Raw genomic sequence first — 24,840 nt, 5'->3', positions numbered from 1 at the left:
TACCACCACCTGACACATTTTTATATTTGTTTTCTGTTTATCCCACTAGAAATGTAAGGTAATGTAAGAGACTTTACCTCTTTATTTATGTCCCTAGTGCCCAGAACAGTATTTGGCATATGGCAAGTACTCAGTAGTTGAATGAATGAGTGAATCAAGGCTGAAGTTTAAGTATGTTGTTTAATGAATGCCAGGAGAGAACATAAATAAATAAACAGAATAAGCTTGGCACGGTGGCTCACGCCTGTAATTCCAACACTTTAGAAGGCCGAGGTGGGTGGATCACCTGAGGTCAGGAGTTCGAGATCAGCCTGGCCAATATTGTGAAACCCCGTCTCTACTAAAAATACAAAAAAAAAAATAGCCAGGCATGGTGGCACGTGCCTGTAATCCCAGCTGCTCAGGAGGCTGAGGCAGGAGAATTGCTTGAACCCAGGAGGTGGAGGTTGCAGTGAGCCAAGATTACGCCACTGCACTCCAGCCTGGGCAACAAGAGCGAAACTCCATCTCAAAAAAAAAAAAAGACATAAACAGAATAACATGAACCTTGCTCATTGAATAAACATTCATCTACAACCTATATGGCTTCAGCTGTGTACTAGGTGCTAAATACATGGGATCCATGCAGACATGGCCTTTGCCCTTTTGGAGACTTGTTCCAGCCATAGTCCCATATAGGGGTGTCAATTCCAGAAGTCCAAACTTAAGAGACTGAAGACCAAAGAGAGGATCAGAGTTCCAGTTTCCTTTATATACACCTGACTTTACCCAGGGTGATGGACAGCTAGAATAACCTCTTCTTTCAGGGGAGAGATGTCCCTACCATTTGCACATTACCTTGTACCTTCAACTTGATTACTATTTAATATCATAGCTCCAATATGTCATCATGTGGGCAAGAGATACACCACAGTAAGCGAATTCACAAGAGGGTGATTTATAAGCCATGTTATTATTTATAGTGAGAATTGCATAAGTTCAAGAAGAGACCAGAAAAGTCACCTACCAGGTCATTCAGACGTGAAGGTTACTCCCTATCAACCTCAATTGAAATGCAAATCAAAACAGAAATGTCCAACTCTGTTAGGAGGCAACAAGCATCCTGAGACCCTGGGTCCTGTCTTTCATCTCTGCACCCTTCCGGTCTGAAACAGCGGCCAGTTCTTGTTTGATGTAAGGAACACTAGTACCCAAGGGCTCAGGAGTTCTGTCTCTCTTCCCCAGCTCTGGGAAAAGAAACGAACCATAGAGATGTGGCTTCCTAGAGATCCCGGATGAGGGGCGGGGTACAACCGGAAGTCGCAGTATCTTCGGCTCGGCCATTATTCTGTGCCTCGGCTGCCGCAAGGGCTCGTTCCTGTGTCATCTCCTAGCGGCCTGGCACCGAGGCGGCGGTACCCAAGGCTGGAGCCGCAGCGGGAGCCCCCGGTGAGCGGGGTGGGCTCGGGGGCGGGTGGGCGTGCAGGGAAGGCGGCCCGGGACGCGGGCCTGAGCTTGCTGGGACTGCACAGCCCTCGGTAGCCCCTCCCGGGCCCTGACCCCCGGCATGGTCCGTCCCCACCTTCGTGTTGGGGTTCGACGTCGTGGCCTCGGCTGAGCACGCAGCCGGCCCGGGGGAGGTACTGAGGACAGCAGCTCCGAGTCTGTGTGTGTTTGTGGACAGGTGCTCCAGTCTAACGGACTCCGCTGGCGCTTTGAGAAGAGCTGCCTCAGTAGCGTGCACCACCAGCTCAGGCCTTTCTGCTCTTCCTCAGTCTTCTCTGAGGCTAATCCACAGAAACATTCTGAGGATTCCCTATACCGGTGGCGCCCACACTCTTGAGGACGGATTTTTTTGTCTCTTTGTTTTAAGGGGTGGAACGATTTTAGCTTTTTTAGTCTTTTAGTTTTCTAATATAATGGTATTTAAAAATCAAACTTGAAAAACTCAAACTTGAAACCACCCATACCAACATTACTTCAGGCAATACATTTTAACACAAAGTACTAAGACCGTAAACTCAGAATAAATGCTGGCCTTTGCGCGCGCGCGCACACACACACACACACTCATTGCCAACCTGTCAGCCACAATTGTTACTGGTTTTCTCTTTTTGCAGCTTACCAGATTAAAGTTTGTCGTGGACTGGTGTTTGGAAACTGTTGTTTTAGAACAGTTTGGGTGGTTTGGGTTTCATAAGTTTCTTCGTAGATGGAATTGTTTTGGAGTTCTGGAATTAGAATCCCTGAATTCAGAATTTGCTCCCATGTCTCAGTTAGCTAAGTGGCCTTGAGTGGATTCGCTCTTCTGATCCTTTTGTTCTTTTTAACTTCTGCTTTGAAAACCTTTTGTGAGAAGCAAATAAAGTGTATGTTTAAGAGTTCGTTATTTTTATGTTATTTGAAAATTATTCAAAATTCTTTTTAAAAATTCCTTTCCATCACCCCCAGATCAGTTACCAAGGACTGCCAAGTTTTTCTCAATTGCCTTATCCCTACTGGGGGATAAGTTCCTACTTCGTTTAGAACTTAAGTCATGTGTTTAGACTATTACAAAAACCTAACTGACCTTTCTTGATATCCAGCCCTCCCACCCCCACCATTTCTCACTAACAGAGTCCTGACACCACTTAAGACTCTCTTCATGCTCAGAGTGAAAAAGGTCTTTCTAATTGTGGTACAGTACCCAGAAGTCGTAAAAGATTGACTGCATGGCAAAAAACACTTTAAGCAAAGTCACATGGCATATATAGTCACAAAGACACTAGACAAACTGAGAAAAATTTGCAGCTGCCATTGTAAACAAAGGACTAATTTTCGTGTGATAAAAGTGTGTACAAATTAACAAGACCCAACACCTCAATAGAAACATGGGCAAAATATATGAAGTTACTTTAAAAAATATACAAATGACTCCATATTAATTCATTCAAAATGCAAGTTAAAAATTTGGCAAAGAGCACAAACTTTGAGAACCATATTGGTGAAAGTGAGGAAAGGCATTCCCATACAGCTGTTTCTGATGGGAGTATAAATTGTAAATTGGTTCAATCCTAATGAGGTCAAATTGGCAATATCAAAATTATACATGCATATACCTTTTAACTCAGCAATTCTGTTGCAAGGAATTTTTCTTATATATGCCTACACACATCCAAACTGATGTATGCCCAAGATTATTCATGATTATATTGTTGGTAATAAGAAATGATTGAAAACTACCCAAACATTCCATCAGTGCTGGCATGAATAAATTATGATACATCTATGCATCCATAAAAATGCAGAGAGAGGCTGTGTATTGACAGGAAAGATCTCTAAGACATATTATTATTGAGAAGAGGAACATGTAGCACGTCATTCATGGTGTCCTACCATTTGTGAAAAAAAGGAAGCTAGAAAACAATATATGTACACATACATGCGGAAATAACTGGAAAGACAGATAAGAAGCTAACGGAGAAGGAAACTACACAGTATGCATTTTATAATTTTAAATTTTGAACCAAGTGAATATATTACTATTTTTAAAAATAAGGAAAAATGTAAAGTAAAACCTCTTTAATGCTGAAATGTAAGTAAAATCACTTCACTTACAGGACAGGATCATCTCCTCAGAATACTGCCTCTCAAAAGCAGTGGTTAGAATTTAACTTCTGTTCACCTCTGTGCTCTACTCCTACACTCTTGCCTCTGAAGTTTACTTTCCTTCTCTGGTCTTCCTTCACAGAGTTATGTGTCCTTCCTTGCTTTTGAAAGTAGAGTTTCTTTCTTCCTGGAATGGCTTTCCTCATAGTCCAGTGATCCTTTTATTTTTCCTTAAAAGCCCAATCCAAAAGTACCTTTCATGGCTGGGTACGGTGGCTCACGCCTGTAATCCCAGCACTTTGGGAGGCCAAGGCAGGCAGATCACGAGGTCAAGAGATTGAGACCATCCTGGTCAACATTGCGAAACCCCGTCTCTACCAAAAATACAAAAATTACCTGGGCATGGTGGCGCAAGCCTGTAGTACCAGCTGCCTGGGAGGCTGAGACAGGAAAATTGCTTGAACCCGTCAAGCAGAGGTTGCATTGAGCCGAGATCACGCCACTGCCCTCCAGCCTGGGTGACAGAGCGAGACTCCATCTCAAAAAAAAAAAAAAAAAATTTCCTTTCATGAATCCTTTCTGTAGTTTTGTGTTCTCCTATTACTTGTACTTAAACATTATATTGAAATTATGTTTATATTTCTGGCTCCCCTGTTTGTTATAAGCAAGCTCTCTTTAAGTGTCTATGTGTTCAAATAAAGAGGATGTTTTCATATGTCACTGATGGTGATATAACTGTTACAACCTTAAAAGCTTAAAAATGTTTTTATCCTTCAGCCCAACAACTTTCTCCTAGGAGTTTATCCTGAAGAAATAAGCAGAGATGTAACTAAAAATTTGTTATCAAGGATAGCCATTGTGACCTTATTAATAATAGGGGAAAGTTAGAATTAATCTATTATAATTAAACTATGGTAAGGACATAGTTCAGAATAATAGCAGTGATTGTTTTCTGGTTTTGTGTGTTTTCTGGTTTTATAAATTTTTGGTTTTATAATTAGAAAAATGTTATTTCTAAAGAACAGATGATTTCTAGAGAGCAAGTCTAAGTTCTGTATAATAAAACCATATTTATCCATCTGTGGGACTAGATGTGAAAGGAAAAGAAGAAAAGGCAAATTTATCCAAATATTTTGATTAACAGAAAGAACAATTTTCAGAGAATTAAAGGCATGTAGAACAAAACTACACAGAACTTAATTCATCCTTTCTTTGTTAATTGAGGAGGTGGTTAGGATTTTCTTTCATATGTATCATGATTAATGATTACTTGTTAACTCTGCGGAACATAGGAAAGAGTGCTGGTTACAGAAGGGTAATAAGTAACATTTAAACCCATATACCAGGCACTGTTCAAAAACTTGAAATGTATTATACATCAAATTCTCATGACAACCCCATATGGTAGAAACTGTTACTATCCCTATTTTACAGGTTAAGAAACTAAGGCTCAGAAGTGAGGTACTTGTTGCAGGTCACACAGGAGTAGTCAGGATGCGCATTGTTAGAGTGGTAAAGAGTCTGTTGTAATTAGCTGAAGGGATCCTATGAACAAAGACCAAAGGAAGTTCATGTGTTTGGTTTCAGCAGTCTCGTGGGTAACATGAGTGTTTGTGTCCCAGAGTCTTAGGCAGGGGGTTTCTGTCAGAAGAAGCAGTCTCTAGAGCCTGGAACCTTGCACTCACAAAGGTTCTCTTTATTACTGGGAGCTGACGGGGGCCTGGAAAGCTCAGTTTCTCTGAGCTAACTTTAACAATGATTTCTTGAGGTCTTGTAGATGATACTCTCCAAGCTGTAAGGAAGAAGTCAAGGATTAAGGAGACCTGGACTGGAGAGGAGCCTTTTTCAAAAAACAACAATGACAAGAGAAAATTGGGCCCACAATGCTCTGAGACAAGAGGGCCTTGTGAAGGGGAAAGATGATACCTGGAAATGGGCAACCAGCTTCCAAGGAAGTAGCTCCTCCGTTTGGGAGACCTCCCACCTACACTTTAGACAGTTACGTTACCATGAGACATCTGGACCCCAGGAAGCCCTGAGCCGGCTCAGGGAACTTTGTCGCCGGTGGCTGAGACCAGAAGCACGCACCAAGGCACAGATCCTGGAGCTGCTGGTGCTGGAGCAGTTTCTGAGCATCCTGCCGGGGGAGATTCGGACCTGGGTACAGCTCCATCACCCTGGAAGTGGCGAGGAGGCTGTGGCCCTGGTGGAGGAGCTGCAGAAAGACCTTGATGGACCAGTAATACAAGTGAGAAAGGTGGGGAGGGGCGGTGGGTGTTGGGATGAAAGGAAGGAAACAATTGAGGCTAGGCTAGAGGGTGATCCTGTGATTTTCATTAAAAATTAATAGCACACTAGCAACCTTAATGATAATTAAAGCAGGTCCATGAGTATTCAGACCATGGAATATGTCTGTAGAGAAATGGATTTACATTGAGGTCTTTGGGTCCAACTCAGAAGCAGCATAAAAACATTGACTCTGTTTTGTCCCTTGGGTAATGCTTGCTAATGCTGAGTTTGGACCAAGAACCTGAAGAATAAATGTTGATAAGTTTTTCCCTAAACGGAAGCCTATGTATTGTTTCTATAATTCTGTTTGGAATGGTGATGTAAGCCTAGAGTATAAAAGGCAATAGCAGACCAGGCACAGTGGCTCATGCCTGTAATCCCAGCATTTTGGGAGGCTGAGGTGGGAGGATCACTTGAGGCCAGGAGTTCAAGACCAGCCTGGACAACATGGGAAGACCCCATCTCTACAAAAAATTTAAAAATTAGCCAGATGTAGTGGCGAGTGCCTATAGTCCCAGCTACTTAGAAGGCTGAGGTGGGAGGATCACTTGAACCCAGGAGGTTGAGGCAGCAGTGAGCTATGGTTACACCATTGCACTCCAGCCTGGGTGATGGAGTGAGATCCTGTCTTTAAATAAATAAATAAATAAAATGGCAGTAGCATAACAAGAATGAAGCTTTCCAAATCTTGGTAAGATCTCCTCTTGTGTGCCCTACTAGGGATCTGCAAGCCAAGAGATTGGGTTAAGATACTTGCTTCTGATAAGATGTATATCCTTGACCATTAGATTGGGATCTTAATGTAGCCTCGTGTGTGAGATTTCTTTTTGTACATCTGTAGCTCACTAGAAACATTTCTGCATAAGATATCTGAATCATAACTCAAACTTGGGTGTGGCATTAAGGATGGCTTGTTTGTTTTAATTATAATGTGAACAATTTTAGAGCTATATATTTCGTTACAAATTACTAATACATCCTCATTTGAGAGATAAGGAAACTGAGGCAGACGTCTAGCTGGCCGCAAAACCAAGTGTCTTGGTGCCAATTTTAGTGTTAGTTGTATTTGAGCACAAAGGGCTAGGTAAAGGGGTCAATAAGTAGATGGTAAATAAGTAGAAGAGATGTGACTGAAGTCCGAACTAAAACTAAGTCTGAAGCTAAAATCCATGCTCTTAATTACTGCTTATTACTTCCCATTCCCTCCTTAACCCACACCCAGGTCTGGCTTCTGTTCCCACCGTTGTGTACAGTCTCCTCTGGGAGAGGTCACCAGTGCCATGAGTGGGGCTCGAGGGCAGCTCCATTGTTCTCAATGCAAAGCTTTACTGCTGTTTTGATGCTCCATACTTGAGGTGGGTCTCTCTGATCTCACAGTAGATTGTGGGCAGAAAGAGGTCCACAGTGCTTAGGTGAGTCCATTTTCTTAAGGAACAAAAAGAGCTAGCTTATTTTACTTGTTTCCAGGTTCCAGTCCTTGTCCAGGATCAGGACACTCTCCAGAAGGCGGTGAGTGCCCCAGGAACAACACTTCCTCCTGTACTTCCTGGCAGCCACATAGCAGCTGAAATTTGCCCGCATCCTCCTACTGACCTAGTGGCATTCAACCTCCAGGATCCTCAGCATGGTATCTACTCAGTGCTCTGGGTTTTGGGCTGTTCCAGGACACTTTCTGTGGCTCATCCCCCTACTTCCAGGGAGTTGCTTCATCTGCTACCCTGTCTGGGAGTCTCTCACAGTGCCAGTTTCTTTCTGCTGCTGTTCTCTCCTTCTTTCTTGGGCTCCTCTGACCTTGTATACATTTTTTTTTTTTTTTGAGGCGGAGTCTCGCTCTGTCACCCAGGCTGGAGTGCAGTGGCGCGATCTCAGCTCACTGCAACCTCCGCCTCCCGGGTTTACGCCATTCTCCTGCCTCACCCTCCTGAGTAGCTGGGACTACAGGTGACCACCACCATGCCTGGCTAGTTTTTTAATATTTTTTTTTTAGTAGGAACGGGGTTTCACCGTGTTAGCCAAGATTGTCTCGATCTCCTGACCTCATGATCCGCCCGCCTTGGCCTCCCAAAGTGCTGGGATTACAGGCGTAAGCCACTGCACCCGGCTTTTTTTTTTTTTTTTTTTGAGACGGAGTCTCACTCTGTTGCCAGGCTGGAGTGCAATGGCGCGATCTCGGCTCACTGTACCCTCCGCCTCCCGGGTTCAAGCCATTCTCCTGCCTCAGCCTCCCGAGTAGCTGGGACTACAGGCACGCGCCACCACGCCCAGCTAATTTTTTTGTATTTTTAGTACAGGCAGGGTTTCACCATGTTGGCCAGGATGGTCTTAATCTCTTGACCTTGCAATCCACCCACCTCAGCTTCCCAAAGCGCCAGGATTACAGGTGTGAGCCACCGCGCCCTGCCTTGTATCATTCTTATTGCTACTCTTTGTGTTATTCCAGCTCTGCAAGTGGGGTCACTCAGAAAAGGTTGGTAGGTCCCATATGCAGCTTTTTCTCCTTCCTCAGATTCTCCTGCCCCTGAAGCTTCTGCCCTTTCCCAGGAAGAGAACCCGAGAAATCAATTAATGGCACTTATGCTCCTAACAGCCCAGCCCCAGGTAAGGTTTGCATCCTCTTTCCTTCCCATCTGCACAGCGTAACTGTGGCTGAAGTGCCCTCTCTCATCCTTGTGCTTCGATGTCCAGTCAGTTCCCATTTCTAAATCAAGGTCTATGCTATTGGAAGACAGACTTTACATGTGATCTCCTTATGTCTCCCTGATGTCTGTTATGCATTCATGGCCTCACAGTGTATCCCTTCCCCAGAAGTGAAGAGAACCTTTTGACAGGCAAGTTCCTGGGCATTGGTAATCTCACACACACTTGTTATTTCAGGAGTTGGTGATGTTCGAGGAGGTGTCAGTATGCTTCACTTCAGAGGAATGGGCATGTCTGGGCCCAATCCAGAGGGCCTTGTACTGGGATGTGATGCTGGAGAATTATGGAAATGTGACCTCCCTAGGTAAGGATTCTTCTTTCTGTGATGCTTACCTTTATTTCACCAGCGTTTATTTGTTTTCTGATTATAAAAGTAGCGTATACTTATTTTGGAAAACACCGAATATTACAAAGAAGAAAAAAAACCTTCCTTAACATCGCTATTTCCAGATAACTATTATCATTTTGATATATTACCTTTCTGTTTTTTTCTATATGTTTGAGGGATTTTTTACATTGTTCAAACGTGTGTGTGTGTGTCTGTGCACAGTTTTATAGCTTGCTTTCCTTGTGTGTGTTCTCACATGTTACAAACTCTTTGCAGTTATTATCTATATTGGCTATATGATTTGTACCATAATTCAGTCAGCCATTCCTTATTTTGGATAATTGCTATAATAATCATCTGTCTCTGTGCCTAAGGCCTTCTAAAATGCTTTATTATTTTTAGAGGTACAGTTACTGGGCATAAGTGTTTGAATGGCTTTAAGGCTCTTGCTTCATATTGCCAAATTACTTTCTGTAGCGATCCCTGTCCTCTCTATTCTTAGAAGTGGTGTATAAGAACACTCCTTTTGCTCTGCCTTCATTTGTGCTGAGTAATCCCACAATTCTAAATTGTTGCTAATATATTTTTAAAGTTATATATATTCTAAAATAGATTTCTTTGATAAATAATAAAAGAATATTTCAAAAAAATTTTTAGCCATTTTTGCTTCCAGCAAACATTAAATACCTATCATGGTACAGCTGTGAAAATGATGTGATTCTGCCCTTAAATAGCTTACAATGGTTTAGGAGATGATTACAGAAATATTAAATATACAAGGCAGAGTAAAATAATTGGTACAAGAGTGGCATAAACCTGGTGTGACAGAAATGCAGAAAACGGGGCAATCAGTTTCATTCCTAGGGATTAGCAAAGGCCATAAAGGAGGTAGCATTTATACTGGAACTTGAAGAAAAGAGTAGAATTCTCTTTGGAGAAATCAACGTTCAGAACTGGGTAATCAGCCACAGGAACTAACTTTGACTGAAATACAGATTTACAGTATCAGTTTAAATGGCTGCAGAGTATTGCATGGTTTGTGTATCATGCTTTACATTGACAGCTTTATGATTCTGAATGTTTCTATTCAAGAACATTACATAACATTCCATTTTTTCTGTACTGCCTTTGTATGCATCAGGCATGTTTTAAAATTGCCTAGATCTTGCATATTTCTGGTAATATTTATTCTTTGGAATTGGAGTCTTTTCTGTATTTTCTAATTGACTTGTCATTTGCATATATGAAAGTACTTTTTTTGTGTGTTAATTTTGTACCTAGCAACTTTATTTTATTGTCTTTAATAATTTAAACTGTACATTTTCACACTTTTGAGACTGTATCCTTTAGTATCTCAGTAGTGGCAGTGGTGGGTGAAACAGTCTGTAGATTTTATACTTTGATACATATTACCAAATTATTTTCTACCAATGATACTTGAATTAAACTCCCACAGAAAGAACACACAGGAGAGCCAATTTTCTCTGGATATGCTCATGATTTTGTCAGTCTTTTAATTAAATCTTTGCTAGGTAGATGAAGAATAACATCTTTTGTTTGTTTGTTTTTCATGTTTTCATTATTAGTGTGATTGAAATCTCTTCATATGTTTATTGGTCATTTTACTCCTATTCATATACTTCCTATATATAGAACTACTGCTAATGCTTTGTCAGTTGTTGCATATGTTTTTCCCATTTGTTTGCCTTTCAATATTATTAATTTTTTTTTAAGCCTTAGAAAATCTTTTATGTTGTCAAACTTGACAGTATTTTCCTTTATGGTCTTAGTGGTCTTCTTCCTCATAAAATTATTTTGTAAACCCACCTGTATTTTCTTTTTTTTTTTTGAGACGGAGTTTCCACTTGTCAGCCAGGCTGGAGTGCAGTGGCGCGATCTCAGCTGACTGCAACCTCTGCCTCCTGGTTCAAGCAATTCTCCTGCCTCAGCCTCCCAAGTAGCTGGGACTACAGGCATGCACCACCACGCCCAGCTAGTTTTTGTATTTTTAGTAGAGACGGGGTTTCGCCATGTTGGCCAGGCTGGTCTCGAACTCCTGACCTCAGGTGATCCACCCGCCTCGGCCTCCCAAAGTGCTGGGATTATAGGCGTGAGCCACCATACCCAGCTGTATTTTCTTATTTTTTTATTTTGACATTTAAGCTTTAATCCATCTTGATATTTATCAATTTATCTTGATACATAGAATGACATAGACATCTTGTGGAGGGGTTTTATTGTTTTTTGAGATGGCAGTCTCACTATGCTGCCCAGGCTGGCCTCAAACTCCTGGCCTCAAGCAAACCTCCCACCCCAGCCTCCCAAGTAGCTGGGACTCTAGGCATACACCACCCTCCAAGCTTGTTTTTTAACCCAAGTAGCTTTCAGTAGTTCCAAAGCTATTTACTCAATAATCAATCTTTCCTAAAAATTTTAAAATAGACTATATGGATTAATTGGCTAATTTTATGAAGAACACTCACCATGGACCCATACCTCATGCTGTACACTAAAATAAATTCCAGATAGATCTAAGAGTTAAACTAAAAAAAAAAAAACAATAAAATAATGTAATTGCTTGATTATTCTAGCTCTTTGAAGAAAAAGAAACTTGAACCTACTTTAATAAATTAAAAAAAAAAAGTGCATTCCAATGTTGTTGGGGCTTTGGGCAAGCACATGCCCAATGTTTATTCCCATTGACTTAGTAACTCTGATTGGACATACATTAAAGAAATGGTTCAGAAAGAAGAAATAAAAGTTGTATGTCTAAAAATAGTCCCAGGTAACTATGATGGTTAAAAGTTGGGCAAAACAAATTCCGTAAGATAAAGTACTAAGCAGAGCATGGTGTTTTGACCTAATAGTATATTATGACACTATCAAATGACAACTCTGTGTACTCAATTTTCATGCATCGATAAACTGTGGTAGAAAAGTAGACTCCCAGATAACTTGTACATACTACTTCAGTATGTAAAGTATTTGTATATGTTTATATAGGAGATTGGACTAAAACTTGAAGGAAAGTATTAAGAAATATTAAGTACCTCCCATGTCAGGCTTAGCCCCTGCCTTAAAGTACATTCAAATTGGAGAGAGAGATATTTCCACTTATAATTACAATACAATTTGGCACATTCTGTATAATAAAAGGGTGCATAAGTTTGTGTGAGCCCATAGGAGCCTGGGAATGATGGAAGGATTGGGACAGTGGGAGGAGGAGATGGATGGTTCCCAGTTCCTCCACCAGGAGGGAAAGATTTATAACAGTTTTATTGAGGTATATTTAACATACCATAAAATTCACCATTTAAAGTGTACAGTTCAGTGGTTATTGTGTATTCACAGAGTTGTGCAACCATCACCACAATAATTTTAAAACATTTTCGGCCGGCATGGTGGCTCATGCCTGTAATCCCAGCACTTTGGGAGGCCAAGGCAGGCGGCTCACGAGGTCAGGAGATCAAGACCATCCTGGCTAACACGGGGAAACCCCATCTCTACTAAAAATACAAAAAAATTAGCCGGGTATGGTGGCGGGTGCCTGTAGTCCCAGCTACTTGGGAGGCTGAGGCAGGAGAATGGCTTGAACCCGGGAGGTACAGCTTGCAGTGAGCCGAGATCGCGCCATTGCACTCCAGCCTGGGCGACAGAGCGAGACTCTGTCTCAAAAAAAAAAAAAAAAAAAAAAAAAAAAATTTCATCAACCCCAAAAGGAACCTTGAACCCTTCAGCAGTCCACCTTCATTTCACCTAACTCATTCCTTCAATCCAGCCCTAGCAGGCACCAGTCTACTTTCTACCTCTGTAGATTTGTGTATTTGAAACATTTCATATAAATGGAATCATGCAATATGTGGTCATTTGTGATTGGCTTCTTTTACTTAGCATAGTGTTTTTAAGGCTCATCCATGTTGTATCAGCTATCAGTTCTTTATTCCTTTTTATTGCCAAATATTCCATTGAATGGATATATCTCCCATTTATCAATTGATAAACACTTAGGTACTTCCACTCTTGGTCCATTATGAATAATGCTGCTATGAACATTTGTGTACAATTTTTTGTGTGGGTATATGTTTTCATTTCTACCTAGAAGTAGAATTGCTAGGTCTTATGATAACTCTGTATTTAATCATTTGAGGAACTTTCAGACTGTTTTCCAAAGCAACTGCACCATTTTACACTCCTACCAGCAGCGTATAAGGGTTCCTGTTTCTCTGCATCATCCCTAACACTTGTTATTATTTGTCTTTTTTATTTTAACTATCCTAGTGGGTCTGAAATGATATCTCACTGTGGTTTTGATGTGCATTTCCCTGATGGTTAATGATGTCGAGCAACTTTTTATGTTCTTATTGACTATATGTATGTCTTCAGAGAAAACTGTCTATTCAGATTCTTTGTCTGTATTTTAACTAAGTTTTTTGTCTTTTTATTACTAAGTTGTAAGAGTTCTTTATATATTCTATATATAAGTCCCGTAACAGATATATGACTTACAAATATTTTCTCCCATTCTATGGGGTCTTGCCCTGTTGCCCAGGCTGGAGTGTAGTGGTGTGATCATAGCTTACTGCAGCCTTGAATTCCTGGGCTCAAGCGATCCTCTCACCTCAGCCTCCCAAGTGGCTGGGATTACAAATGCACCCCACCAGCCTGGCTAATTTTAAAATTTTTTGTAGAGACAGAGTCTTACTGTGTTGCCCAAGCTGGTCTTGAACTCCTGGCCTCAAGCGATCTTCCTGCCTCAGCCTCCCCAACTGCTGGCATTACAGACATGAGCCACTGGGCCTGGTGACTTTTCCCTTACTTGATGGTATCCTTTGAAGGACAAAAGTCATTAATTTTGATGAGTTCCAGTTTTTTTTTTTTCTTTTGTTGTTTCTGCTTTTGGTGTCATATCTAAGAAACCATCACTAATCTAGGGCCGGGAAAATTTATGTCTATGTTTTCTTTTAAGTTTTAGCTCTTACATTTCGGTCTTTTATCCATTTTGAGTTAATTTTTGTATATAGTATGAGATAAGGATCCATCTTCATTCTTTTGCATGTGGCACCATTTATCCCAGGCACCATTTGTTGAAAAGACTATGCTTTCCCCATTGCATTGTTTTGGCACCCTTTTAAAAAAGCAGTTGATCATAAATATCAGGGTTTATTTCTAAAGTCTCAATTCTAGTCCTTTGATCTATATGTCTACCCTTATGTCAGTATCACCCTCTCTTACTATTTTGGCTTCATGGTACATTTTGAAATAAAAAGGTGTGAGTCCTCCAACTATGTTCTTTTTCAAGATTGTTTTAGCTACTCTAGGTTTCTTGATTTTCCATCTAATTTTAGTATCAGCTGGTCAATATCTTTGAAGAAGCAAGCTGGGATTTTAGTAGGGATTGCAATGAATCTGTAGATCAATTTGAGGAGTACTGCCATTTATCAATGTTAAATCTTTTAATCTTTGAACATGAGGTTTCTTTCCATTTATTTAGGCCTTCAGCTTCTTTCAATAATGTTTTGTAGTTTTCAGAATATAAGTTTTTCACTTCTTTTGTTAAATTTATCCTAATCTTATTGTTTCTGAGACTAATAAATGTTTTATTAATTTTCTTTGTGGATTATTTAATACTAATGCATAGAAATGCCACTTTTTTTTTTTTTTTAATGAGATGGGGTTTTATATGTTTCTCAGGCTGACCTTGAGCTTCTGGGCTCAAGCAGTCCTCAGCCTAAACCTACTGAATAGCTGGGACTACAGGTGTGTGCCACTATGTCAGGCTGATTTTTATATGTTGAGTTTGTATCCTGCAATCTTGCTGTACTTATTTGTTAGTTTTAATAGTTTTTTAGTGATTTCTAAGGATTGTCTATATGCAAGATTTTGTCGTCTGCAAATAGAGATAATTTTACTTCTTCCATTACAATCTGGATGCCTTTTATTTCTTTCTCTTGCCTAATTGCTCTGGCTAGAACCTCCAGTACATGTTGACTAGAAGTGGCAAGAGCAGACAGCCTTTTCTTGTTCTTGTCCTTAGAGAGAACACATTCAGTCTTTCACCATGAAATATAATTTTATTTTAATTTTTTTGAACAGTGTCTTACTCTGTTGCCCAGGCTAGAGTGCAGTGGTGCAATCACGGCTCACTACATCCTCAACTTCCTGGGCTGAAGTAATCCTCCTAATCCTCTTACCTCAGCCTCCCACATATCTAGGACCACAGGCACACACCAAGCTAATTATTTGTTTTTATTTTTATTTTATTTTTTTCTGTAGAGACAGTGTCTCACCATGTTCCCCAAGCTGGTCTCAAACTCTTGGCCTCAAGCAATCCACCTACCTTGGCTTGCCAAAGCACTGGGATTACAGGCATGATCCACTGTGCCTGGCCAGAAATTCTATTCCTACTTTGTTGAGTGTTTTTATCACCGTGGAGTGTTTTATCTATTGTCATGATGATGTGGTTTTTGTTTTTAATTTTGTTGATATGGTGTATTACATTAATTGGTTTCCTAGTGTTATACCAACATTATTTTCCTGTGATAAATCTCACCTGGTCATGGTGTATAATTCTTTTTATGTCCTGCTAGATTTGGTTAGTTAGCATTTTGTTGAGGATTTTTATGTGTGTATTCATAAGCTATATTTATTCTTTTTTGTGATGGTTATGTCTGGTTTTGCTATCAGGGCAACACTGGCTTCATAGAATTAGTTGGGAAATGTTTCTGTTTATTGGAAGAATTTGTGAAGAAATGGTATTCTTTTAAGGTCTGGTAGAATTTGCCAGTGAAGTAACCTGGGCCTGGGCTTTTTGTGTGCAGGCAGGGGGTGGGGGTAATTTTTTTTTTTTAATTACTGATTCAGTTTCTTTCCCTGTTGTAGACCTACTCAGATTTTCCATTTTTTTCTTGAGTCAGTTTTAGTAATTTGTGGCTTTCTAGGAATTTGCCTATTTCATCTAAGTTGTCTTAATTTATTGGCACAGTATCATTGATAGTATCATTTATACTCCTTTTTATTTTTTTAAGATCAATTTTAATGTCCAGAGAGTGACTTTAGAGCTTAGTTTTAAAGGGTGTAGGTAGGGGCTTGGGTAGTGAGTTGGAAAGAGGAAGAGCAATTCGGGAAGAGGAAAGGACACGGACAGTGATAGAGACGCAAGAAATGACATGTTTGGGCAGCTGCATGTAGTTCACTGTGGCTAGAGTCTAGGGGCATAAGAGATACTGACAATAGTTGATACCAGAAAAACAGGCAGTGGGTGAAGATATCCCTTTGACTCCACTGGTTATTTCTGCTTTGTCCTGTAGGCAATGAAGAGTTAGGTGTTTCATGCAGGTAAGTGACAGGATCAAATTTACCTATCGGAAAGATCATTGACAGAAGGTATGCATGGATTAGGGCAGATGAAAGGCGGGGGTGTTAGTGGTAGGAAAGCCTGTGTCTTTTTCTTGCAGGCTTCATTCACCAAAGGTTATGGAAAGTAACCAGCACCCTCTATCATTCTGACATTTTTCTACAAAGTCTTAAAAAGCTCAGGAGGCCCATATATAGTCTGATTCCTAAGCTAAAAACATTAAATAATTTAACCAGCTAATTAGCTACTGATACAAGAGTTGCTTATTTCTTAACCATTTTCCATCTCAGTTTAACTACTTGTAACACTTCATTTCCTTAAAGCTTGTTTCATTATATAGAAGCAGCCCCCCTGTCCATCAGCATTCTCTTTGTCTTTGTTTTTTGTTTGTTTTGTTCTTGTTTTGTTTTGTTTTGAGATAGAGTCTTGCTCTGTCACCCAGGCTGGAATGCAGTGGTGTGATCTCGGCTCACTGCAACCTCTACCTCCCCGGTTCAAGTGATTCTCCTGCCTCAGCCTCCTGAGTAGCTGGGATTACAGGTGTGCACCACCATGCCCAGCTAATTTTTGTATTTTTGGTAGAGACAGGGTTTCACCATGTTGGCCAGGCTGGTCTCAAACTCCGCCCTCCTCAGCCTCCCAGAGTGCTGGAATTACAGGCATGAGCCACTGTGCCCGGCCTTTCCTTATATTTGAAACCTCACTGTGAATAAGGAAACTGAAGTACCAGCATTAGATAGGCTTAAGACACATACCCATCCCTGCAGCCAGGTGGTTGGGTAGTGTGATTGGCAGTCCTGCCTGAGTCCTAGAGAGAAGGGCAGTTGAGATGAGTTATGAGGGCCTGACCTAAGAATGTCTGTAGTTCAAGTTAATATTTGTTGGATATTTGCCATCCTCATCCTCTCATAAACTTAAAGAAATGTATAATGAAATAAAGTGGCTGCACTCTTGTCTTTTCTCTCTGTTTAGATAGAAGAAAAGTATTGTTATATTCAAAGAGAAGATGATGTTACTGTTATTCACATAACTTTACTTATTAGACAGTTTGGGGGAACTGGCTCATAATTTCTCTCATACTTGGGTAGTTTGAAAGTAAACTTCCAAAATATTTTCATACTGTTCATATTTTAAAATATTTGAGAATATTGGAGTAGATAGGAACCTTGGGGATTAGTTTAGCCTCATCATTTTACAGATGTTTTCATACTTTTATTCTATTTTCCCTTTTCTTTCTGTATTTCTTCTCTTACCTTTTATGTGTAATTAAGGGAGTTCATAACAGACCTGACTTTTTAAAATGAATTTTAAAATTTCCGTTTCTTAATTTTAAATGGAGTAGGAGTTATATATTAATTCTAAGGATTAAATTGCTTTTCAATGGATTTCTTTTCTGTTGGTTAATTGCTTTCAACCAGTTAAAAAGTATTCATGCCTTTGACTTTTCAAAAATTAAAAATTGCCTTTCAGAGTCCTTACATATATTTTCCTTCTCTTAAAGTTTCCATCTTTCTAACATGAAGAAAATATAAAGAAAGTTACTTCTAATCCAATGGTTCTTGCTCTTCTATCCAAGTTCCTTAGATATGAACCACTTCCATAAGATCCTGTGTTTTCTCTCTGGTTTTCCTTGCTTCTGTTTTCTCAGCATTATTTGTATTTTTCTATCTGCTTCCTGAAGACAAAGCACTTAAAAATGTCTCAACCTGAGTTGTATGTTAATCCATTTACAACAAGTTGTCAGTGTAGCATTATTCTTTGTACCTTCATTTAATGAAAAGTTTCTCCTTTTTGTATGCATATTAAAGTGTGCCTTCCTAGAATGTTTTAAAGTCATTTGAAGATCCTGTTCTTCCAAACACACGGACGTGGTAACATTTGCATTTTTAATTCCTTTTACCAGAATGGGAGACCATGACCGAGAATGAGGAGGTGACGTCAAAGCCAAGTAGTTCTCAAAGAGCAGACTCTCATAAAGGAACATCAAAAAGACTTCAAGGAAGTGTTCCCCAGGTCCTTGATTTTGAAGAAGAGTGTGAATGGCAAGTTTTGGCAAGTCAGTGGGGAAATGAAACAGATGAAAGGGCAGATACAGTGAAGAAAGTTTCCCTTTGTGAACGAGACAAGAAGAAAAGGACTCCACCAGAGAAACAAGGCCAAAAGTGGAAGGAATTAGGAGACAGCTTGACTTTCGGTTCAGCTATTTCTGAAAGTTTAATAGGTACTGAAGGAAAGAAGTTTTATAAATGTGATATATGTTGTAAACATTTTAATAAAATCTCCCATCTTGTAAACCATCGGAGAATCCATACTGGTGAGAAACCTCATAAATGTAAGGAATGTGGAAAAGGCTTTATTCAGCGTTCGAGCCTTCTAATGCATTTACGGAACCATTCAGGGGAGAAACCTTATAAATGTAATGAATGTGGGAAAGCATTTTCTCAAAGTGCTTACCTTCTAAACCATCAGAGGATCCACACTGGGGAGAAACCTTATAAGTGTAAGGAGTGTGGAAAGGGCTTCTATAGGCACTCAGGCCTAATTATACATCTAAGGCGCCATTCAGGGGAGAGACCTTATAAGTGTAATGAATGTGGGAAAGTTTTCTCTCAGAATGCTTACCTCATTGACCATCAGAGGCTCCACAAAGGGGAAGAACCTTATAAATGTAATAAGTGTCAGAAAGCTTTCATTCTGAAGAAGAGCCTCATTCTGCACCAGAGAATCCACTCTGGGGAAAAACCCTATAAATGTGATGAATGTGGAAAGACCTTTGCTCAGACCACTTATCTTATTGACCATCAGCGACTCCACAGTGCAGAGAACCCTTACAAGTGTAAAGAATGTGGAAAAGTTTTCATTCGAAGCAAAAGCCTCCTCTTACATCAGAGAGTCCACACAGAAAAGAAAACCTTTGGTTGTAAAAAGTGTGGGAAGATTTTCAGTTCTAAGTCAAACTTCATTGACCATAAGAGGATGCACAGCAGAGAGAAACCTTATAAATGCACTGAATGTGGGAAAGCCTTTACTCAAAGTGCTTACCTTTTTGACCACCAGAGACTCCACAATGGGGAGAAGCCCTATGAATGTAATGAATGTGGGAAAGTTTTTATTCTGAAGAAGAGCCTCATTTTACATCAAAGGTTCCACACTGGAGAGAATCTCTATGAATGTAAAGATTGTGGTAAGGTCTTCGGTTCAAACAGAAACCTCATTGACCATGAGAGACTCCACAATGGGGAGAAGCCATATGAATGTCGAGAGTGTGGGAAAACCTTTATTATGAGCAAAAGTTTTATGGTCCATCAGAAACTCCATACACAAGAGAAAGCCTACAAATGTGAGGATTGTGGGAAGGCTTTCAGTTACAATTCAAGCCTGCTTGTACATCGGAGAATCCACACCGGAGAAAAACCCTTTGAATGTAGTGAGTGTGGAAGAGCTTTCAGTTCAAACAGAAACCTCATTGAGCATAAGAGAATCCACAGTGGTGAGAAACCCTATGAGTGTGATGAGTGTGGCAAATGCTTCATTCTGAAGAAAAGCCTCATTGGACATCAGAGAATTCACACGAGGGAAAAATCTTATAAATGCAATGACTGTGGGAAGGTCTTCAGTTACCGCTCAAACCTTATAGCCCATCAGAGGATCCACACTGGCGAGAAGCCCTATGCGTGTAATGAGTGTGGAAAAGGTTTTACCTACAATAGAAACCTGATTGAACATCAAAGAATTCACAGTGGAGAAAAAACCTACGAATGTCATATATGTAGGAAAGTCCTTACCTCTAGTAGAAATCTTATGGTACATCAAAGAATCCATACTGGAGAGAAACCTTATAAATGTAATGAGTGTGGAAAAGACTTTAGTCAGAATAAAAACCTTGTTGTACATCAGAGAATGCACACTGGGGAAAAACCTTATGAGTGTGAGAAGTGTAGGAAATCCTTTACTTCTAAGAGGAATTTAGTTGGCCACCAGAGAATTCACACAGGGGAGAAACCTTATGGGTGTAATGATTGTAGTAAAGTTTTTAGGCAAAGAAAAAACCTTACTGTACATCAGAAAATCCACACAGATGAAAAACCTTGTGAATATGATGTGTCTGAAAAAGAATTCTCTCAGACTTCCAACCTTCATCTTCAACAGAAAATCCATACCATTGAGGAATTCTCTTGGTTACAAAACACCAATGAGTCCAAGATTGAGATTCAGAAAATCTAGTGTCATATGTAAAGTGGAATAGAATCCCTGCCTACTTAAGTAACTGTTGGACAAATGATATATATTTCTTCTAAGGAAAAAGTTTATTTACTCTTTACTAGACAAATGAGTAGCATATAGAAGAAAGTTAATAGGCTGGACTTGGTGGCTCATGCCTGTAATCCCAGCACTTTGAGAGGCCGAAGCGAGTGGATCACCTGAGGTCAGGATTTCGAGACCAGCCTGACCAATGTGGTGAAACCCCATCTCTACTAAAATACAAAAATTATCCGGGCATGGGGGCACACACCTGTAATCCAAGCTACTCAGGAGGCTGAGACAGGAGAGTCGCTTGAACCCGGGAGGGCAGAGGTTGCAATGAGCCAGGATTGCGCCATTGCACTCCAGCCTGGGCAACAAGAGCGAAACTCTGTCTGAAAAAATAAAGTTCATCCCAACTTTCAAGTCTACAAAAACAATCCAAATCTAATAACATAGTTGTAAATGAGAGCAACAATATCTTTGTATTAAAAAGTAGACGTGGGCTGGGTGCAGTGGCTCACTCCTGTAGTCCCAGGACTTTGGGAGGCCGAGGTGGGAAGATCGCTTGAGCCCAGGAGTTTGAGACAAGCCTGGGTAACACAGGGAGACCCATCTTTAGTAAATAAAAATAAATTTATTCATAAAATTAAAAATTTAATAAAAAGTGGACATTGTTTTTTAAAATGTGTATAGTATGCATTTTAAAGATAGTTTCACTGCTGTGGAAAACCTGAACAGACAGTATGATCCAGAATGTCAGGTGTGGAGTTGGGTGGACAAGAGTCTGCTGATGAGGACAACCTAAGAAGAGCACTGGATTTGGAATCAGAAGACCTACCTTTGATTCCTGGCTTTCCCTTAATGGCCATGCGATGTTATTAAGTCAGCCTCTAAAGCCTCAGTTTCCTGTCAATCAAATGTTGACATGATACCTACCTCACAGGGTTGTTGTGAGGGTTAAGTGAAAGGATCTTTGTGAAAGTACTTTTTGAAATCATTCAGTTGTCAATAAAGTTGGATAAAAGAGGTTATGGTAAAAGTTTAGAATATGGGATCATGTAAGTTTGTGTATTAAGTCAATATTAGAATGAGGGGGATTCCACGAACCTAAAAGATACTCATTTTTATAAGAGGAAGTATGGTGAATAGCTAACTGGAATTTAATGCTGTAAGAATAATTTTTTTTAATTTACCTTTAAAAATATCTAAGGGAGTTAGTAGATTATATATCTAGCTTATGTGTATGGAAAAAAATGTTATGGCCAGCCATTAACGGTGATGCCAAGGAAAACAATTTATTTCCCAGCTTTTGAATTTGAAACTTAACAGATGGAGAGTGTCAAAATGGAAGGGCAGTGGTACCCTGCTTTCCCTATTCACAGGGAAAAAAATCCTTGACCCAGCAGTTGAGCTGATGATCCCTGCCACAGTCATTGTGAATTCTAATCAATATTTCATCATTGCTGTCAAATGATAGCCTGTTACTCATGGAACAACATTCTGTCCCAGCACTAAATTTACTGGGACATAAATTTTTCACATGGAGCCAAGCTCTTCACTGATTAAGCCAATGCAGAATCCACTTTTGGGCAGTCAGTGCCCATTACCCCCTGTGAACCATTCTGTGCCCTTGAGTACATTTGTGGGTTTAACTCAGTCTATATTCTTGAGTTGGTAATTTTTATGTTGTAATTCTTAAAGTTCTGTTTCTGTAGCTGGACTATGAATAATACCTGAATATGAAGATTGTGTTTTTTAATAATGTCAAAGTGGTGTTTTGATGATCATAAATGTTATTAATTCAACCCCACAGTTTCTTGGGGGCTGGTTCCTCATTAGAGTGAAAGGTAGCCAAGAGTGAAAACTGGAAGGGGCCTAAGGCTTAAAGTCTTAAGACCTGGATGTGGGTCAGGTTTTGCCATCTGCCTCAGAAAAAATCTCTTCAGTTCTTGGAGCCTTGAATTCCTCATCTGTTAAACAGGAGGAAGAATATCTACCTCACAAAGTTCTTATGAGATAATGAATATAAAAATGCTTCATCCATGTTGTTGAAGAATCACCCCAGCTTATATAATAATTACAAAGGACATATGTACTTTAACAATGGAGCATGCTGTCATTTACCTCTTCACCGAGTAACAAAATGTCACGTTGCTTAGATTGAGACAGCCCACATAATGTGCTACCTTCTGTGATGTAATAAGCTGAAAAATGTTCAACCTGAATTTAATCAAGCTTCTTGGACCTCATTGCCAGGTTACAGGAAATACAGGAGGCAGAGGAACAAATAAAAGATACCACGAGAAACAGACACATCCAGAACATGGAATATTGTATAAGAAAGCTGCCCTGGATTCTTCTTCAAAATATTATGATGATGAAAAAGAGAGGGGAGTGAAAATTGTTCAAGCTGTCTTGAGTCTGCTGTGAGTTTATTATACCATTCTCTGCTTTTGTGTCTGTATGAAAATTTCGATATGAAAGGTATAAAACATGGATGAGGAGGCTTGTTTTTAAAAGATAATACTAAAGAGCCATTAGATACTAAGAACCAGAAATAGACTCACATAAATGGCCAATTGGTTTTTGACAGGGGCAAAAGCAATTCAATGGAGGAGTGATAGTCTTTTCAGCAAATACTGTTGGAGCAACTGGATATCCATAAGCAGTAAACCAGCAACTTCAGGACCTAGGACTGAGTTAAGAAGGCTCAGATGACTCAAAAGCATGCTCCTTAGAAGGAAAAGAAAATGTTAAATTGGACTTCATCAAAATTAAGATAATTTACCCTGTAAGAGACCTTTTTACAAAGATGAAAAGATATTACAGGTTGGGAAAAAATATTTGCAAATCGTATCCAACAAAGGATTTGTATGTAAACTACATAAAGAACTTTCCAAATTTAACAGTAATAAGTAAATACAATTAGAAAATAAGCAAAAGACATTTCACTTAAGTATAGATAGCAAATAAGCAAATGAGATGTTCAGCATCATTAGGCATGAGGGAAATGCAGAGTAAAATCGTGAGATATCACCTATCAGAATAGTTTAACTTTTTTTTTTTTTTTTTTTTTAATGGTGGTAACTGCTGGCAAGGATGAAGAGAAACAGGATCTCATACATTGCTGGGAATGTAAATGGTACAGCCACTCTGGAATATAATTTGGCAGTTTCTTGTGAAACCAAACATGTATATGTCATGCCTCAGGAATTGCACTCCTGAGCATTTATCCCAGAGAAATGAAAACTTGCGTTCACACAAAAACCTGTATACGAATGTTCATAGCAGCTTTATTTGTAATGGTCAAAACCTGTAGGCAACCCATATATCCTTCCTTAGGTGGTTAAAACAAATTGTGGTTTATGTATTACCATGGAATACTTGTTACTCTGCAATAAAATTGACTGACTTATTGATATCCATAACAACTCAAATAAATTTCAAGGGAATTAATGCTGAGTGAAAATAATCACAAAAGGCCATATTCTGTATGAAAATATTCATATAACATTCTCAAAATGATAAAACTATAGAGATGAAAAATGGATTAATGGTTGCCAAAGGTTAGGGATGGTGGGAGGAAAAATGGGGAGAGGGTTGGATGTAACTATTAAGAGGTAGCACCAGAAAGGTCTTTGTAGTGATGGAACACTTGTGTATCTTGATTGTAGTGGTGGTTACACAAATCTATAGGTGCTATACCTATACACACATACTGTACCAATGTTGATTTTCTTTTTCATATTATGTAAGATGTAACCATGAGGGGAAAGTGGGTGAAGGGTGCTATCTTTGCAACTTCCTGTGATTCTATCATTTCAAAATAAAAAGTAAAAACAATGACAACGAAAACCCAAAACTAAAGAGCCGTAACCAACTAAAGTGTGTGAAACTGATTTGAAAAGAAGTTACAAAATACATGTTTTAGGACAGTTGGGAAATTTGAAAATGACCAGTCATATTAGATGGTATTAGGGAATTTTTGTTAATTTTCTTACCTGTGATGGTGGTGGTAGTTTGAAGAATATTCTTAATGTTAAGGGATGCATGTTGAAGTATTTGGAATGAAGTGTTCGGATGTTTACAACTTTGAAAAAAATGATTTTAAGTATGTATTGAGAGATCAGGCAAACATAGCAAAATGTTCATTGTTGAGTCCAGATGGAAAATACGGGTATTCAATGTGCCATACTTTCAACTTTTCTGTACTCTGATCCATTTTCAAAATAAAACATTTGAGGGGAAATTATCAGGGCTTTCTACAGATTAATGCTGTGTAGCTTCAGGCTCTTGGGTGCGCGCCTCGCCTGAGTGTCCCATCCCTGCTTGGGATGCGCCCCTCCCTGAGGCTCACTTA

General features: G+C 39.6%; 2 protein-coding genes across 16 annotated transcripts in view; both read left to right on the top strand.

The window, feature by feature from the left end:
* Positions 1-24,732, top strand: part of ZNF197 (zinc finger protein 197) — a 63,435-nt gene extending 38,703 nt beyond the window's left edge. For 2 of the 11 annotated variants that reach the window (XM_063661989.1, XM_054483536.2), the window contains 5 exons: positions 5,336-5,815; positions 7,324-7,483; positions 8,363-8,454; positions 8,731-8,857; positions 18,139-21,144. In XM_063661989.1, the coding sequence (XP_063518059.1) occupies positions 5,426-5,815; positions 7,324-7,483; positions 8,363-8,454; positions 8,731-8,857; positions 18,139-20,459 (3,090 nt within the window). In that variant the 5' untranslated portion in view covers positions 5,336-5,425 and the 3' untranslated portion in view covers positions 20,460-21,144. Of the gene's footprint in view, positions 1-1,299; positions 1,429-5,335; positions 5,825-7,078; positions 7,212-7,323; positions 7,484-8,362; positions 8,455-8,730; positions 8,858-18,138; positions 21,145-22,736 lie in introns of those variants that run through there. The other 9 variants (XM_054483543.2, XM_054483534.2, XM_054483532.2 and 6 more) reach the window with 9 other exon arrangements.
* The window catches only part of ZNF35 (zinc finger protein 35), a 36,387-nt gene continuing 34,259 nt past the window's right edge, over positions 22,713-24,840 (top strand). For 3 of the 5 annotated variants that reach the window (XR_008501747.2, XR_008501752.2, XM_054483546.2), the window contains exon 1: positions 22,713-22,906. The gene's annotated coding sequence lies outside the window, so the exon portion shown is untranslated. The remainder of the gene's footprint in view (positions 22,907-24,840) is intronic. The other 2 variants (XR_008501753.2, XM_054483549.2) reach the window with 1 other exon arrangement.

This window comes from Pongo pygmaeus, chromosome 2 (genome assembly GCF_028885625.2).
Source record: "Pongo pygmaeus isolate AG05252 chromosome 2, NHGRI_mPonPyg2-v2.0_pri, whole genome shotgun sequence".
Lineage (NCBI taxonomy): Eukaryota > Metazoa > Chordata > Mammalia > Primates > Hominidae > Pongo > Pongo pygmaeus.
Note: the sequence above shows the minus strand (reverse complement) of the source record. Positions and strands in the feature narration are given on the sequence as shown.